At 32.7% G+C, this 17,646-nt stretch overlaps 1 protein-coding gene across 1 annotated transcript; it reads right to left on the bottom strand.

Moving 5' to 3' along the window:
* Positions 1-388: 388 nt before the first annotated feature.
* Positions 389-12,948, bottom strand: LOC114289744 (uncharacterized). The gene is made up of 14 exons (XM_082888930.1): positions 12,861-12,948; positions 12,583-12,709; positions 12,433-12,496; positions 10,587-10,814; positions 9,024-9,107; positions 8,807-8,902; positions 8,663-8,716; positions 8,232-8,300; positions 6,317-6,523; positions 5,704-5,974; positions 5,227-5,414; positions 5,075-5,155; positions 583-667; positions 389-504 (listed from the first exon to the last, which is right to left on the bottom strand). Exons 2-14 carry the CDS (start codon positions 12,699-12,701, stop codon positions 389-391), a joined length of 1,662 nt encoding a protein of 553 aa, XP_082745056.1. The 5' UTR covers positions 12,702-12,709; positions 12,861-12,948.
* Positions 12,949-17,646: the final 4,698 nt, after the last annotated feature.

The following is a 17,646-nucleotide window of genomic DNA, read 5'->3' as shown; positions in this document are numbered from 1 at the left end:
AAGTATTCAACTAGGTTTAGGAGATCATAAGGATAAGAGAGAGACCAAATTTAGAGAGAGAGAGAGAGAGAGAGAGAGAGAGAGAGAAATCAAAGAAGACAAAGAAAGGGGCAGCAGCAAGGAAAAAAGAGGAGAGAGAAGGAAAGAAAGATTAGTTTTTTTTTTTTTTTTATAGGAAATGCACAAGTTGAATTATGTTAAAAATTTATAAAATTTTAAACTGTCAAACCGATTCGCATCCATCCGTCAATCTGCTCAATCCACATCTGCCAGATTGACGGACGGATGCATATTGATTTTTTTTAATCTGCTAATCTGGTAGACGGATAACGAATTGAAAGTTCCATGACCGCAACCAACCCGCACCCACCCTTACATAAGAGTCCTGCTAGACACGAAGCTTGGGAGCTTGTGGCCCCCAAGATTTGGAAACACTACTTATAAAACCCCAAACACTGCCCTCAGAAGTCCTTCCAGCTTGTCTTCTAATGAGCTTCAATAGACCTAATAAAAAAACAATAATTAAAAATAGATACATGATTTGCAGATACAAAAAATAAAATAAAAAATTTGCAACTTTACCTTCTAAGAACACACTAAATCTTTTGGCACTCAAGCCAGCATTCCATGCATTTTTGTTATTGTCCAAGCTGTTGCTTTGGAAATCCTTCAATAAGTGGAGAGAGAAATAGAAAGAACATAAAAATAAACCTCAAAAACAAATGGGTGTTTTGAAAAGATAGTTAAAAATCGTTTTTTAATTTTTTTAACTTTCTTGTAAGAGAGGGAAGTGGGTTAAAAGTTGAGAAGTAACTTTTAACTCACTTTCCAAAATAGCCCCCCCCCAAAAAAAAGGTTATACTAGCACTTTAAATAAATTTAAAAATAAAAAAACAAAAACAGAAAAAAGAAGAATGTTGAAAATTTCTTGGGGATTGTTAACATCAAGATAAATAAAACATGCTGCAAACAAATTTACATTTTTTTTCTCACATGGATTAATAAGAAACAAACCAGGCTATATAGATTATAACAAACAATTCTACTTTCTAGAAAAGAAAAACAAAAATCCGTTTGGTAGTTTTTAAATCATGATTTGAGTTTTAAATTTTTGAAATGACTTTTGAAAAGGAAAATTTGTTGGGAAAATTATTTATACGTCCTATTTGGAAGACTTATTTAATGTGAAGTTTTATGAATATTCTTTTAGAGTTTGAAATCTTATTTAAATAGGAATGTGTTTCATAAGGTCCTATGAGTTGTAAATTAATGATATTAGTGTACTATTATACCCCTAATTTGTTTTCATATTGTACATTATTTTCTCATTCATCATATTACATTTGGACAAGCTTGCGTGTATTTGACATTGTGATGGTTGATGCGTTTTGATATGTTTGATGTGTAGGGTGGTGTGTATGAGCAAGGTTTTAAAAACCAGACTGGACTGGCCAGTTCGACTGGTTGAACTGTCAACCGGTCGAGGTTCAGGTCCGGATACACCCACTAAACCGTTCGATGTAAAAAATTGACCTATTTTGAAAGAACCAGGAAAATAGGCGGTTGAACTGCCCAAACCGATCGACCCGAGGGCGATTCACCGAGTCAAAAAAATCAATTTTTTGTTTTTTTTTTTTATTCTTTCTTTTCTTTCTTTCTTTCATATTTTATATATATATATATATATATAATATAAGAAAATTTAAATTGAAAAATCTCTTTTAAGGGTCTCCTCTTGTGAGGAATCCCATTGATAGCTTGAAATTATTACGAAAACTTCTACCTATTTATAAGAAAAAAAACTTCTTCTAAAAAAACTCAAGAAATCTATGTGAGATTCAATCAAATTTATTGGAGGGAAACTTAAAATTTTGATATCTCTCCAAAATTTTTGCTCTTCTTTCAATCAAATTATTTGAATTAAAATCATATGGAGAAAATATTAAATATTTGATTTCTTCTAAAATTAAAATTAATAATATTTTAAAATATATTTTTATGGTTTTTAGTAAAAAAAAATATTAGGAGAAATATTTAAGATTATTTAATTTTTTAATTTATAATTTTATTACTTATATTTTTATTTAAATATAATTTTAATATATTTAAGACGCCACAGTTCAATTTCGGTTCAACCTGACGGTTGAACCGGTGACCCGTCCACCCGATCCGTTTTTTGGTTCACTCACCGGTCTGGTTTTTAAAACATTGTGTATGAGTTTAGGATTCGATTGGGGATATTTGATCTTGGTTGTTAATTGGATGTCGAACGTCGTATGATGACAATTGTACATTGGGACCTGGATGATCGTGTTACAATGCATATTACATTTAGTGTGTAACGTTAATCCACATACATCATGTAGTAAATGACATTTGTGTATTTATTCGATTGTACAAGTGTTTCAATGTGTAATGTGTCTTTGTTGTAATTAGTGTTTACATACATGTCACAATACATTGCGCAAAATTATTGAGGATTTGAGTTTGTAATTAAATGTGGATTGAATCCCATTACTTGATGTTAAAGTTACACAGGGTTGGGAGAGATGATGGTTCAATACATGGGTTGGGTTGCGATGTTCCATATTACATTTAGGAAGTTACATTATTTATAATTCAACGATGGAGCATTAAAATGTCACGTTGAGTTTGAGATGTTACATAACGTTGGGTTTGGGATGTTACATTTATGTTTTGAATTTTAAATTTCCAACCGTATAGATATGATCACAATTTATGGTAGCATTAGATTTTTCATATATGATATTGCCATTAATTAAATTATTTTGAATTTCAAATTTCTCACTATATAGATTTTATCACAATCTATGGTAACATTAAGGTGCTGTTTGAAAAGACGATTTTGGGCTAAATTAGCCACTACCGTCCAAATGAGTTTCAACTGGAAATGTTGAACCCATAGCAGGTTGAAATTACCAAAATGCCCCACGTTGGAAATGTTGAACCCAATTAGTCACTACCGTCCACGTGTCTTACCTCAGCTACACTAAAGTCTAACCTCAGCTACACAAGTCATGTCAACAACAAAAAAGGAAAAACGTTTTTGAATATTTTTAAATATTTTAATTTCAAAATATTACGATTTTAATTTTTTAAATTTTAAAATATTTTATAAAAATAAATTCAAACTCTATTTTATAAATATATTTTTAAATATTTTATTTTTTTTGTTATATATTTGGTTATGATTTGAGTGTAGAGTTGTGAAAGTAATATGGAATTTCGAGTCATGTGTTTAGTTATAAATTTTAAAAATAATTTCTTAATTGAGTATTGTTTTATGTGTTTGGTTACGATTTGAGTGTAGAGTTATTTTTAAATTTAAAATATTAACATTTTAAATTATTTAAATTTTTTACTTATTAAATTTTTTAGATTATTTAAATATTTAAAATAAAATTAAAATTAAAATTAAATTAAAATTAAAATTAAATTAAATATTTAAAATAAAATTAAATAAAATTGAATTAAAATTAAATTAAATTAAATATTTAAAATAAAATAAAATAAAATTAAAATTAAATTATTTAAAATACACAGAACAATAAAATAAAACCTCACTTTTTATTATTTTACAGAAAATGAAAAAAAAATTAAAATTAAAATAAAAATAAAAATAAAAAACACATGAAAAAAATAGCAAAAAAATAAAATAAAATACACATGAAAAACCTCACTTTTTATCATTTTACAGAAAATGAAAATAAAATAAAATAAAAATAAAAAACACATGAAAAAACCATTTGCAAAAAAAAAAAAAAAAAAAAAAACTTAAAATACATCGGACAATAAAATAAAACCTCACTTTTTATCATTTTACAAAAAATGAAAAAAAAAATTAATTTTAAAATCAAAATAAAAAAATACATGAAAAAACCATTTACAAAAAAAAAAACAAAACAAAACAAAACAAAACCAAACTAATATAATAAAAAAAACAAATATTAAAATGACCAAAAAATATATTTGGGTTAACAATTCCATAGCGCAGCCGCCGCATTCATGATAAAATTAAAAAAAAAAAGGGGTAAAATGAGTGGTGACGTCATTGTCAGGACAAAATTTAATATCAGGGGCAGTTTAGTAATATTACATATAGACATCTCAGCAAAAAGTCAAAAAAGCCTATTCCAAACCAGGCTTTTTAACCCCAGGCTGAAATAGTCAAAAAAACCAAAAAACCAACCCACTTTCCAAACGGAGGCTAAATTTTCCATATATGATGTTATCATTAATCAAATTATTAATTAATAAAGATTGGGGGTATATGTGTCCATAGTAAAACCACAAAACCTATTGGACTATAGTTTTTTCATAGAACCATATTTTGTATAAGTCTTTCAAATAGGACTAAAAAATAATTTATCCAAATTTGTTTGGTTATAAGTATTGAAAAAAAAAAAATTTGAATTGTATTTTTAAATTTTGAGTTTTTGAATTGTATTTTGAAAAGTTTTAGGTTTATTTTTTATTAAAATATTTTAAAAAAATTCTTAATTATATTTTTTTAGGGCAACTATTTTTTATTGTAAATATTTATTTATTTATTTTAATATGTAGTTCGTTTTATTTTTTAAAATATTTAAAAATTTTACAAAAAATATTTTAATTTTAATTTTAAAATTTTGTTATTTTAAATATTTTATTCTTTTTTGAATTTTTTCTATTTTTTTTTTCAAAATTTAAAAAAATTTAGACAGCCCATATATCTCTAAATCACAACAAATTATTTGGCCAATACTTAAAAAAATAACAATAATTTTTTCAAAAAAATAAAAATAAGAAAACATTTTTTCAAAAATATAAAAAATAATTTTAAAGAACAAAATAAAAAATAAATTTTTTGATTTTTTTTTTTTAAATAGAGTTTTGAAAAATGTTTAGTTATAAGTTTTGAATTTAGTTTTGAATAGTGTATTTGATTATGAGTTTTAAAAACAAAAATTATCCAAATCATGATTTGAGTTTTAAACCAAACGCTACCAATTTTTTTAATTTTTAATTTTATTTTAAATAGTGTATTTTTTTTTTTTTTTTTGAACAGAAATACCTTTCCCAGATCAATTTCAAGTTCTTCAAGCATGCAGAGCTTGCCAAGTTTGAGGATGGGCTCATTTATTGACAAATCTTCCTGTTACAAACCAGGTTATGGATATGATATAACAAACAATTCTACTTTCTAGAAAAGAAAAATAAAAATACCTTTTGCAGATCACATTTAAGTCCTTCAAGCAAGCACAGGTTGCCAAGTTTGAGGACGCACTCATCCATAGACAAATCTTCTTGTTCTATAATCTCAATTATTTCGTCTCTCAAAGAAAAAAAATTTCTCCCAAGCTCTAAGAACATAATTGCTAAAAACAGGTGTTCAAGTTGTATTTCATCAACACCTACGGCAAATTTATGAAAAGCATACACATTAAAAGATTGAACCTACTATTTTTCATAATCGAACACCAAACCAAGCCAAGCCTTAAGTCCCATCAAATGGGTTAGCTGCATAAATTCTTCTTCTCTACTTGACTCTATCCAAGGCCAATTCGTAATCAAATTAAGGAGATTTGTAAGTGCATTTGGTAAGATTTTTTTATTTACATGTCAAATTTCAAATGATAAAGATGCTTTTATCTAGAAGTGCATCAGTAAGTGAATTTGGATGTAAAGCAAAAGCATTCTTACCAGCTAAACACTGTGCTGTCCCGTATATGCAATATCTAGGATTTCTCACAGGTTCCTCAAGAGCTTGTCGTAACTGCACAAACTTCAGGACACTTCCTCTAATCCTTGTGCGAAGCAGGCCCAATAAAAGATGATGTGAGCTAATAAAACGATGTCCTTCTGACCTTCTTGCACAATCAGCATGTCCAACAACCTCAATTACCTCTTCCGTACAATTTCCAAAGACACCTGACCGCAAGGGAAATGTAGCTGATTTCATGGACTTGTGTAACTGCAAAAGGAGAATGGAAAATGGTAAATTGCAATGGTGCAAAGAATTCATAATCCTCCATAGAAAACATTCATACAAAGCACAATAATTCTGCAAAACCCACAAAAGTAGACAAATATTGCAACTACTGGGCCACTATTAAGTGATATCCTAAATTTACAATATACTCGTTTTAAGTGAAATATGCCATCTGATATGCAAATAATCTGCCACATCAAATGGGAAAAAGCGAAAAAAACTCTTGCATGTAACAGAGCTATACTCATCGGTTATGCATTAAAAAAAAGTGTGCTAAGGATTGTGGCACTGGCAGCAATATTTGCCACAAGCAAGACAAATTACCTCAAGTCCTTTCCATTCTATTAACTGGTCCATGGCTTCAAATATTTGACAAGCAAGTACATCAAGCCCAACAAATTTGACAGGCGGCTCAAGCCTATGCAGCTCCAAGAAATCGAAGCACCCCCAAGGCTCCAGCAATAGAACATCAGTGATACCACGACACTTCTCTTGGGTCAATTCCATCATTAGGTGCATTGCATAATTTCTCTGGTTTAAAAGAGAGAGAAAATAAAAATAATTGATAATATTATATAAGCAAAAGCGTTCATAACTATATGAACTCAAAACTCATAATCCAATTTTTCTAGATTTTTGAATTAACAAAATACAAAAATACATGTGCCATAAAATCATTGGCTCTTCAACTTTAATTATAATTATTGGATTTTTTATTATTATTGCAATACATTTCAAATTTATTAATTCCTACCTTCCATATTACTTGATTTATGGAAATAAATAAATAAATAATCCTTAATTTATGACAATATTATAGAAAATTTATGACATTATTATAGAAAATTAATCATAAATTTAATTTTTTATTTTTTTATTTTTCAAAGAGAAGAATATATATGACAAATAACTTTTTATTTTTAAAAGAGAAGAATATATATGACAAATAACTTGTTTCTTGTAACGACTTCTTTAGCTCTTAATTTCTTTCTCTCTCTCTCTTTGATATTCTGACTTCTGATTTTCTATCCCCCTTTTTGTGTGATGATCCCTCATATTTATAGAGGGTAATCCAGGTGATAAGAAGGCCTCATTCTCAATTTGAATTTCAAATTTCAAATTGAATGATAACGCTATTTGAATTTTGAATGATAACGCCATCTAAATTTGGGTGTAACCATATCTGATTAATCGTATATTTGATTAACCGTATTGACCCTTTGGACTTCTTCCTGTGTGGTGTCGTATTGACCCTTTGGACTTCTTCCTGTGTAGTGTCCTTACTATAGGCTCTATAGGTATTATCTTCTGTAGGCTCCATGTGTCACTTGAATATCCTGAATAACGTCACTGAGATACGACGTCGTTTTATTTATGCACTTCAACGGATCAAGTTGATCATTTTAGGAAGTGATTACCTATAACAATCCTATCATAGGCTCTATGTGTGTCATTAACTAATTGATCGTATTTGAAATTTGAACATAAATTTGATTGAAATTTGTATGCCAACAGCATGTCATAACTATTAGGATATGAGCCCAGCAATACCCTATCAAGCTATCCAACAATCTAGATATTAACAGAAGGTGTATTTTTCTCCACAAAGAAACATCTTAATTTCAAGCAAGTTATGCACACAAGAACCGAACCAAGGTAGCAAAATGTATTTTGCCTAGTTCATAAGTGATTAAAAAGACGAGGTCTTTTTTGTCAATTTACAACTGTCATTAATAGGACTTATTTTCTAACATTTTGGGTAATCTGCACATGGGCAAAACCAAAAGGGGGCAAAGTGAAATTTTCCCTCAAATTAATGACAGTAGAAAAAATGAATAAATAAACCAGGTAAATAGTTAAAATCATCTATATGATCCGTTTCACATGGATAACATACTTCTCTCTTTTTCTTTTTTTCTTTTTTGTTAATTGCTAATTGTTAATTTCTTGTTCCAAAGATGACAGTTCAAAGCTGACTTCAGGATGATGAATGAAATATCCACTTTACACGGACACATTAATTTGAGCAAGCCGCAAATGCAAAGTGAACGATACATTTAATTGCGAAGACGAGGGACAAACATATATAACAATCCTAAACTTCAATACAATATTTTGGTAAACATTTTTTAGTAATTTATCAACAGTTCTTCAGTGTTAATACCTTTGAGTGATCTAATTGTGAAGTAGCAGAAAATATTATATTAAGAAACAAATCAAAAGTGATTCACACTTGTACCTTCAATGGTCGAAACTGCTTCATAACAATCATCGTACATTGGATTAAGAGTTCAAACACACACACATCCTACATCAACATAAATCATATTCAAAACATTGCATAACTAATCAATTATGATAGATAAGTGTACTTAATTGAACTACGGAAAAACAACAACGAAAGGAGAAAAACAAAAAAATAAATACACATATATAATTACTTAGTAATGCCATTTAAAGTTCAAATAAAAAAATACTGTTGTTTGATGCCTCAAACAATCATCTACGATTCTCAAGCATGCATACCCATACCAAGAAAAATGAAGACAAATTAAACACATCACAATAACCAATTTTTCAGCTATGAGTCAGAACAAAAGGACATTAATAACAAGAAGGCTAGGGATTACAAGGGCAACAGCATAAATAAGGGCTAAAATAACGTGTTACCTTATGGATCAGCAAGTCTTGTGGTGTTGTCTGTTGCTGCACAAATACATTTTTCTGTGGATATATTATCTCTGAATAAGTGACTGCAGCTGTTACAAAGACTAAAAGCAATGTCACACAGTGACATGTAATTGTAACCGTTACCTCTAAGATGCTATTAACATCATTCTCATGAAGACGGATAAAATCATCCAACTTCATCTCCCAGCGAGCAATGGCCAGAATAGCTTCGTTCGTAGTCTATAAAGTAACAAAAAAAAGTTGCACCATCAACTTGTTTACAATATCAATTTCAGTTATCAAGCTAGACAAACCAATAAACTCAAAATCAAACTTATATTGAACTCAGAGGCACACAAACCTTGTGCAATCTGAATAAATCAAACATAAACTTATTACGCTCAGCATTCAACTCTTCCTCGTAAGCAATTCGAATAAAATCTTCCTGGAAAAAAAAAAAAGAAAAAGAAAAGGATGGGGAAAAAAGGATGATCAATACAAGTGTTTTCCACGAAGAAATTAATATGCATCAGCCGTAGTCAAAGCATTATGTTGACATATTTTGAGCTTATTTCTGTCCAAATTTTTAAAATATATATTTATACATACACAAAGAGAAACCCAAAAAAAGGAAAGAAAATAAAATAAGGAGCATCGACATGAACAAGTTACTTTGTGATTGTATAATGATACAATTACAAAAACTAAAAAAATGACAATAGAAGGGAACAAGGTTTAGGTTAATAGCATGTAAAAGTGAAGGGATAAAGAGACAGACTAGAAAAGAACACAATGCCAAATACAATCACTAACACAAGAGAGCAAAGATGTCAATGGCAAGGGAAAGGTCTTGACATAATTGACAAAACAAGTAATCTGACCACCCAATTTATGTACTGGGTGAAAAATGTCATCACATTTGGTCAAACTACAAACACATTCTAAGCAATTCTATAAATAAAAAGCAGTGTGTGAATCAGTGTTTTAAAAAGCACGCCTAGGCGCTAAGCGAGGCAAGGCACAAGGGCCGCGCTCAGGGCTTAGGCACAAGCTAAGCGAGGCGAGGCCTAATTGAAAGGCACAAGGGCCGCGCTCTCTTGGCGAAGCACACAAAGATGTCGTTGACAAGAGGCGAGGCGAGTTGCAAGAAGCGCAAAGCGCCTTTCAATTAGGCTCAAGGCCCACGCTTTGTGTGCTTCGCCATCAACTGATCTGTTTTGTGTTTGTGTACTAGCCATCGACTGATCTGAGCTTCGACATCGACTGGACTCGTCTTCTTCAGGTTCATCTCTACTTCTTCTCTTCTCTCTCTGCTTCGTCTTCTCCTCTCCTCTTCTTTCATCGTCTTTTCTCTCGTTTCTATCTCGCTCACGATCGCTCTCTCTTGCCTTCTCTCTCTCTCTCTCTCTTTATCTTCTTGATTCATATATATATAATATTATATAATACCTATTATATAATATATAATATACTTATAGATAATATATAAAATATAATATATATAATTATACATAATAAAAAAAATAAACACATGTATGTAAAATAAAACTAAAAAAATTAATTGAAACACATTATTTAAAAAATATAATAAATAAATAAAATAATATATATATTAAAAAAAAATAATTTTTTTTTCTTCTTCTCTTCTCTTCTCATTAAAAAAATTAATAATATACATATTAAATATTTGCTTATGCTGAAAATTGTGCTATATTAATATTTTGCTTAGCTTCTATAACTTGCACCTCGCTTTGGTGAGGCGCGCCTTGACACTTAGGCTCCCGGTGACCTTGGCGCCTCGGTGTGCCTAGAGCTTTTTAAAACACTGGTGTGAATGCAATATGAAATAATCTAAGCAATCTATATGTAGTAAATGATAAAGAATGTGAATCTCAAACTGCTTATCATCAGCCAGAGCAATTACCATATCATAAACACTTAATACAAGAATCATAAGAGTTTTCAAAACCTCCCACTGCACATGTGTTAATGCATCAGGGTCTTCCGAGAACACTTCATCCTCCACTCTAGTCCAACTAATACGAGAAAAACTATTATGTGCTAAGAATGCAGCCCCCTTGGCAGCTGTGAAGACCCGGTCCTCGCCTCCTCTATCTTTAAGGCTCGAGAACATTGAATTCCTCAAAAATTCCTGGGACAAAATAGTTCAAAAAGTTAGTGAAAACGAGAAGACAAGCCTAACACAGAACCTGAAGAGCATAACAAGCTAAAAAATATACCATTGATACAGCATGATACAACGTTACATAAGAAACATTTATAATCTTATTTTTAAGGGTTAATTACAGCATAGTGAGACAGAGAAAAAAAAATTACAAAAAATGTTTGGTGTAAATGATTTTGTCATGGGGTACAAGTGAAAAGCCGTCTCCTTGTTTGTGTAAAAAAAAAAAAAAAAAAAATTTGTCCCACTGGGATGTAATTCCCCTCATTCTTAATTACTTCTATAAACACAATAATTAAATGACCCTCCCAAAAAAAAATACATACACACAAAATAGTCAATCACTTAAATATCATCATATACAAGCAAGCAACACATTGTACGAACTTCTACAGATGATTCTAAAACATTACAAGTTACAACTTAACAGCTATGAAGCATGGATACTCTGAAAAACATGTCGTACCCGTACTAAGTACTTACCGGCAGATGGTACCTCATATAGTACTTCTCCATACCTACCGGGTACACGAAATATGTACCCAAATTTTTTCTTAATTTTTGGCGTACCGTACCCGAGTACTTACCGGCAGATGGTACTTCGTATAGTATTTCTGCATACCTACCGAGTACACAAAATATGTACACAAATTTTTTCTTCTTAATTTTTTGGCGTACCCAAACGTACCTAGTATATACCCAAGCCGTATCGTACCTCAGTTGAAATAATATTTTCTTCTACTACAGTGATAAAAACTCTTTTCACTAGACTTCTTTTTTATTTTTAGTTTTATGCTTAGCATGATTTTAAAATCAAACTATGGTTTGTAAGTTATTTAATATATTAACATTTAATTTTGATTTATAGCTTAACTTTTGGCATTAAATGTTAATTATAAGTTGGATCTTAACAAATTAAACTATTTAATTAATTTTTGCATCACTCTAAATTAAAAATAAATATTTTTTTACAAGCGTACCAAGCCCAAGCCGTACCCTAACCCTCCTTTTTGTCTAAATTTTACCGTATTGACGTATCCGTATTATATCAATAATGGTACTCGTACCTGTACCTGTGCTTCATAGCTTAACAGAAAGAAGAAGAAGAAGAAGATAAAAGTAAAGGAAAGAAGGACCATTCATTTCAAGTAGACCTTGCAAATTCCACGCATAAACCCAATGCCAAAAAGAAAAGAAATAACATAATTGTGACAAGAAAAATTACAGTATTTTTTCAATATAAGTTATGAAGAAGCAAACCCAGTCCTGACAGCCGGGAGGGGGAGGGGGAGGGAAAGATTCGGTAAAGACATAACCTTTGGCATTATTTTCATATACCTAATTTTTCAATACATATAATTTCCAAAATAAAATGGCGCTCTCCATGAGAAGGACCGAAAATGTGCAAGTAACATAGTTTTACAACCAAGGTTGCAAAAACAATAATAACGTAAATAATCAAAAATAAATAAATAAATAAATTACATTTTTTTTTTTGTGTGTGTTGTTGATGATGCCAAATTACGTGACAAGCACATATCTAGTATAGATAAAAACCAGAAAAGCAGTGCAGAACGAACAGAACCTTCCGTTCTTCTTCTTGTGATGCCACCTTTGCAATCTTTTCTAGCATAGCTTCAGGAATACCCCTGTTCCAGATCAAGTGATGTGAGTTCCGTGAGGAAGCACTCAAAGAAACCACGAGGGGAAAACAAAATAAAATTAAGGAGGGTACTTTTCTGTCACGGTTTGGCCACTTTGACCAAGATTATCATCTCTCTGTTTTGTAGATCTACCGGGTGAACTTGGACAATCTTTGACCAATTCGACTCCTGGGAACATTAATTCATCCATTCGCCAAACTGTATTGCAAAAAAAAAAAAAATTACGTTTTCCAACCATACTAACAAAACATTAGGAAGTGGTAAACTTGGTGGGCCTGATTCTTCTTTTATTCAACTTTTAGGCATGAAGAAACCAAACAACATATTGCATGATATTGTCTACTATTACCTCGCAGTTCTTCTCAAGTTGAGATGGATTTGGGTGTAACTTCTCTCTACAATGAGAAACCCTACCGACTTCCCGAATTATTTTTTTGGGTATTGATCTATTAAGTAGACTTATTTTTCAACGGGGGTTATAATAATTAATGATATTTTTTATTATACATTATTAAAAAAAACGTTACTTTTTGGAGAGTTACTATAGGTCTATTAAGTAGGCTTATTTTTTAATGGAGGTTATAATAATTAATGATATTTATTATTATACGTTATTAAAAAAATATTATTAATTATTAATTTTTAATAATAGTTTAAAAATTTTATTACAAAAAATGTTACTAATTATAAGTTTTAGCGACAGTTTAAAAAAATCATTAAAATATGTCACTAATTTTTAATTTTTAGCGACAGTTTAAAAAATTCGTCATAGAAAAACGTCACTAATTGTAAGTTTTAGCGACAATTTATAAAATCGTAACAAAAAAAAGTCATTAATTGTCAATTTTTAGCGACATAGATAAAAAATCATCACAAAAAATTATTTTTAGCGACGATTATACTAGGACTTATTTTCAATAGAACTTGATAGGAATTAAGTATAACTATTAGGACTTATTGGTAATTTATATTTATTTTATTTTTATTTTTTTTGTTCCTTTCGGGATTGGGGAGTAATTACCTGCTATGCTCTAAAATGTGCGTTTTGAATGGTCCAAGAAAAGTTATCTTCGCTCAAAATGCCGTCGTTCCTTTGTGGAAACTTTAATTGAGGTCTTGTTTGGAACCGACTTTTTAGTAATTTTTTAGATTATTGACTAAAATATGATGTAAAAAAAACTAGTATATTTTGGATGACTTTTTGATTTTTTTACGAAAAAATGTACAAAAATGAGAGAGAAAATAGAATATTTGACTTTTTGGTATAGATTATTGACTTTTTAATTTTTTTTAATGATTTTTTGACTTTTTAACTAAAAAAATCACTTGCTCAACGAGGCTTGAGTTTCGTCCTTTTGAATGCTTGAACAAAAGAGCTCATTCTATTCACACTCAACTAGTAAATTAGTAAATTAGTGCCCTGTAGACACCCCATTTTTGACCGTCCTCAAGACTTGGACGTCATCGTTTGAACACTCGATAATCATCCCTGTTCGTGTTTGTCTTGAATTCTCGGAAATTTCGGCTACGCGCCTTGCCTCAAGACCTCTCGACTTATATGTTTTGTGTCTGGTTTTGCACAAAACACTTGTTGTTTTGCTTATGAGGGTGGGAAGTAGCTTGTAGGCCATCCCCACACCTCACTGGACATGGCTTGAGGCCACCGGCCTTGTTTCCTTGCCACCGGCCATTGGTGATGGCCAGTCAGCACTATTGATGGTCGGTCAGCATTGTGTTTGGTCGGCCGGCCACTGTTTTTGATCAATCGGCCACTTTCCTGGCTGAGACCTTTTCTTGAGAGAACTTGACCTTTTTGAACCTTTTTTTTAGCTTCTTGAGGAAGCTTGAACCTTTTTAGCTTCTCCAAGAAGCTTGATCCTTTTTTTAGCTTCTCCAAGAAGCTTGAACCTTTTGACCCTTTTTAGCTTCTCCAAGAAGCTTGACCCTTTTTTAGCTTCTCCAAGAAGCTTGATCCTTTTTTTTAACTTCTTGAAGAAGCTTGAACCTCTTGACCCCTTTGTCTAGCTTCTCCAAGAAGCTTGGCCCTTTTGCTCCAAGCTTCTAAGAGAAGCTTGGCCTTATTGCTCAAAGCTTCTAAGAGAAGTTTTGCCCCCTTGGTTTCTCTATAAAAAGAGGGCCTCTCCTCCCCTTTAGAGGGTTAGAAAGATCTGATATATAGGATAGATATATCACTCCCTCTCTATATCTCCCTCTCTCTCTACATTTGTGTGGGTTAGAGGGTTCAAAAGGGTCTAGTTCTTGCACATTTACACTACAACTCTTGGCCTAACACCTCCATCATCAACCTAAGGAGCTTGGAGGCCATTTTTAGAGGCTAAGGGACTGTTTTTTGGACCAAGAGGCTGTTGTTCCCTTTTGGCTACAAAGGTAATTCCTTTTCCCTCTTTATTCTCCGTTTTTGCACACACTTTTAGCCAATCTTGCTTGCTGTTTTGAGCTTCGTGTATAACATAAAAAAGTTCTTTTTTTTTTTGTGTGTTTAAGATACTTTATTAAGGTCACTTTTATGTTTGGGGTCATTTACCTCCTCTTAGGCCTTGTTCGGCCCCATTTTGTGCTATTTTTGGTGAGCTTCGGGACCACCTTGTTTGGGCCTCCTCACCACTAAAATCTTGAGGGATTTCAGTGGTGAGGATGGTGGTTTAAGGTCATAAGAAGGAGAGGGCCATCCCCTTTCCTTGTTGTCTTCAAAAAGTGCCATTTTAGCCTCATGTGTGAGCACCATTTTTAAGTTCATGTTGGCCATGTCTTAAGTGTTATTTGTGCTTATTTTTCCATGATATAACATTGTTTTTACTTGGTTTAGACACACCATGCTTGCCTTGCATACTTGTCTTGTAATGCCATAAATTGCCTTAACATGTGCCTAGCATTTAGACCACTATGCTTACTTGTTTTGGTCTAGCTTTGTGAAGCTTTTATGCTTGTTTTAGCATGCTTAAGGTCTGTTTTTGGTTGCCTAGGCCACCCATGGCTTGCTTTGTATAGCTACCATGTAACCCCCCTTGGCTTGCCTTGAGTTTTAGACCATTGTTGCATGCTTAGCTTGTCTTGTTTACTTGGTTTTGCACCTTCTATAATATGATTTCAGAGCTTTCTATGCATGCCATGTATCCATGTTTATCCTCTCTTAAGTGTGCTTAAAAGTTGTTCTTTGGTGCCTAAGTGTTGGACCTTGTGTGCATGCATGCTTGTATGTGTTTTGGCCCTCATTTCCATGGCATTTGGCCACTGATTTGGGCCTATTTGAGAGCTGCCCATTTTGGTTTAAGACCATTCCCACATGTCATTGCATGCTCATCCATCTTGCATGCTCGTTAGTTTGCATAACTTGCATGCTTGTATGTTTACATTGCTTGTTCACATGCTCATATTGCATGCTTAGCTTCCATGCCTAGGTTGCATAACATTAAGCATGCATCTCTTGCCTCTTTAATTGATTATGATGGAGGTTGGGGCCCATTGTTTGTTTTGCGCATTTCATTCCATATTGAAATTGCACACTTTGACTCTTTGGGCCATCACGCATTGAAATGCGCGATTGGTGGTCCGAGAATCAAGGAACATACCTCTTTGTGTCACAAACATGATAAGGGATGTGTTGGTGCACATATTTGCTTGAAATACATTGCTATGCCTTGTCTTGCCCTCTGCTGCTGTCAAAACAGGTTCTGCAGGAAGACTTGGCCGGTCGACTACATGGAGTGCCGACCGACCAATTATAGATGGCCGATAGCTCAACAAATGGTCGATGACCATCCGGACATGGTCGGTGGGGTTTTCACTTGGCCGGTGGCACTCCACAGTGTGCAGAGAGCATATCTTGGGACTTGTGTAGTCTTCAAAGTGCCAAACAGTGAAAACAGAGGCAACATGTGTCATGGCAATTGATTTCCGGGCAAAGCAAACCCGAGCACGCGTGCATTGGACCCTCTTCCGAGGCCTTTTACTGCTTTCTTAGCTTAGTTAATTTGCTTGACTAGTTAAGGGGTTTGTAATATTTAATTAGCTAGAGTAGTTAATTATTTATTCGGTATGTATTATTTATTCGGACTCTCCGAGTGAGGGTACAACTGTAATAAGCGTGCGTGTGTGTGATGCATGTCTTCCAAACTCCACTTCTTTCTCCCTTTTACTTACCTGCTTTTGATGGTTAGTACTAGGGCATATTTTAATTAGCATCCTTATGCTATGCATGCGTGCATCCATACATTTGTCTTGCATGCACCAGGCTCGGCGCATCATACTAACTACATTGTACTTCAATTCCAAGTTGAATACGTGTTAGTTGTAGCATCAGCATATGCCATCCATAGATTAGCCGAGCCCATTGTAGCTGCATCTTGCGTGTGTTGCATTAGCCATCTTAACATGAACTAGGATCATGCATATGATTACTAACTAGTTTCTGTTTTGGCTTGGAGTACTCGGTAAGCATTTATGTTTTAGCATCCTTGCATGAGTGTGAGTGTTGCCATGATAGCATGCTTACCATGAGGCTATGTGCTTACGTGTTATAATTGTCTGAATGCCTTTGGGTGAAGGTTGAGTTACTTAAATTGGAACAACGCATTGAATACGAGTTTTTAAGCCCACCAGATAGTGGTAAAATCATCTTTTCTAAAGCCCACTCGAGGGTGGCGAAATCTACATTTTTAGCCTACTTGCAAGTAGCAAACCATTTTCAAAACAAGCATGAAATGTTTTGTTCCAATTTAGGCGATTTGGTCTATACTTGTTTGCTGTGCGCATAACATAGTAATTCTAGGCTAATAACCGGAATAAGAACACATAACGTTTTCAAAAACAGATATCACGGTTAGTAGAGGCCAATCTTAGGATCGGGCGAGAGGGGGTGCTCATAGCTGACCTTCCCCAATCGTACCCAAGCTCCCGAGCCGAGGCAACTTTGGTGATGACGGACACGTGGCCTTTGGCACCGAGTCAGGGTTTCCTAAATTTCCCAAAACAAAATATTTAGGTGGCGACTCTGTATCTGGCAAAACAGTCCATGTTTGACACTTCTTTTCAAAATCTGTTTTCTCAAAACGATTTGCCGGATTTGGACTCTTTGGTTCAGATTTAGAACCGTGACAATTTGAGAGTCCTAAACT

The sequence above is a fragment of the Camellia sinensis genome, chromosome 9, assembly GCF_055761805.1.
Source record: "Camellia sinensis isolate YWXY chromosome 9, ASM5576180v1, whole genome shotgun sequence".
NCBI classification, from domain to species: domain Eukaryota; kingdom Viridiplantae; phylum Streptophyta; class Magnoliopsida; order Ericales; family Theaceae; genus Camellia; species Camellia sinensis.
The sequence above is the reverse complement of the archived record's forward strand: the minus strand, read 5'-3'. Positions and strand labels throughout refer to the sequence as shown.

Coding starts and splice junctions, on each gene's coding strand:
- LOC114289744 (XM_082888930.1), bottom strand. CDS start 12,701: ATGGATGAATTAATGTTCCCAGGAGTCGAATTGGTCAAAGATTGTCCA. Junction 8,903..9,023: donor ATTTATTCAGATTGCACAAG/GTTTGTGTGCCT, acceptor GTTACTTTATAG/ACTACGAACGAAGCTATTCT. Junction 8,717..8,806: donor ATGTTAATAGCATCTTAGAG/GTAACGGTTACA, acceptor ATATATCCACAG/AAAAATGTATTTGTGCAGCA.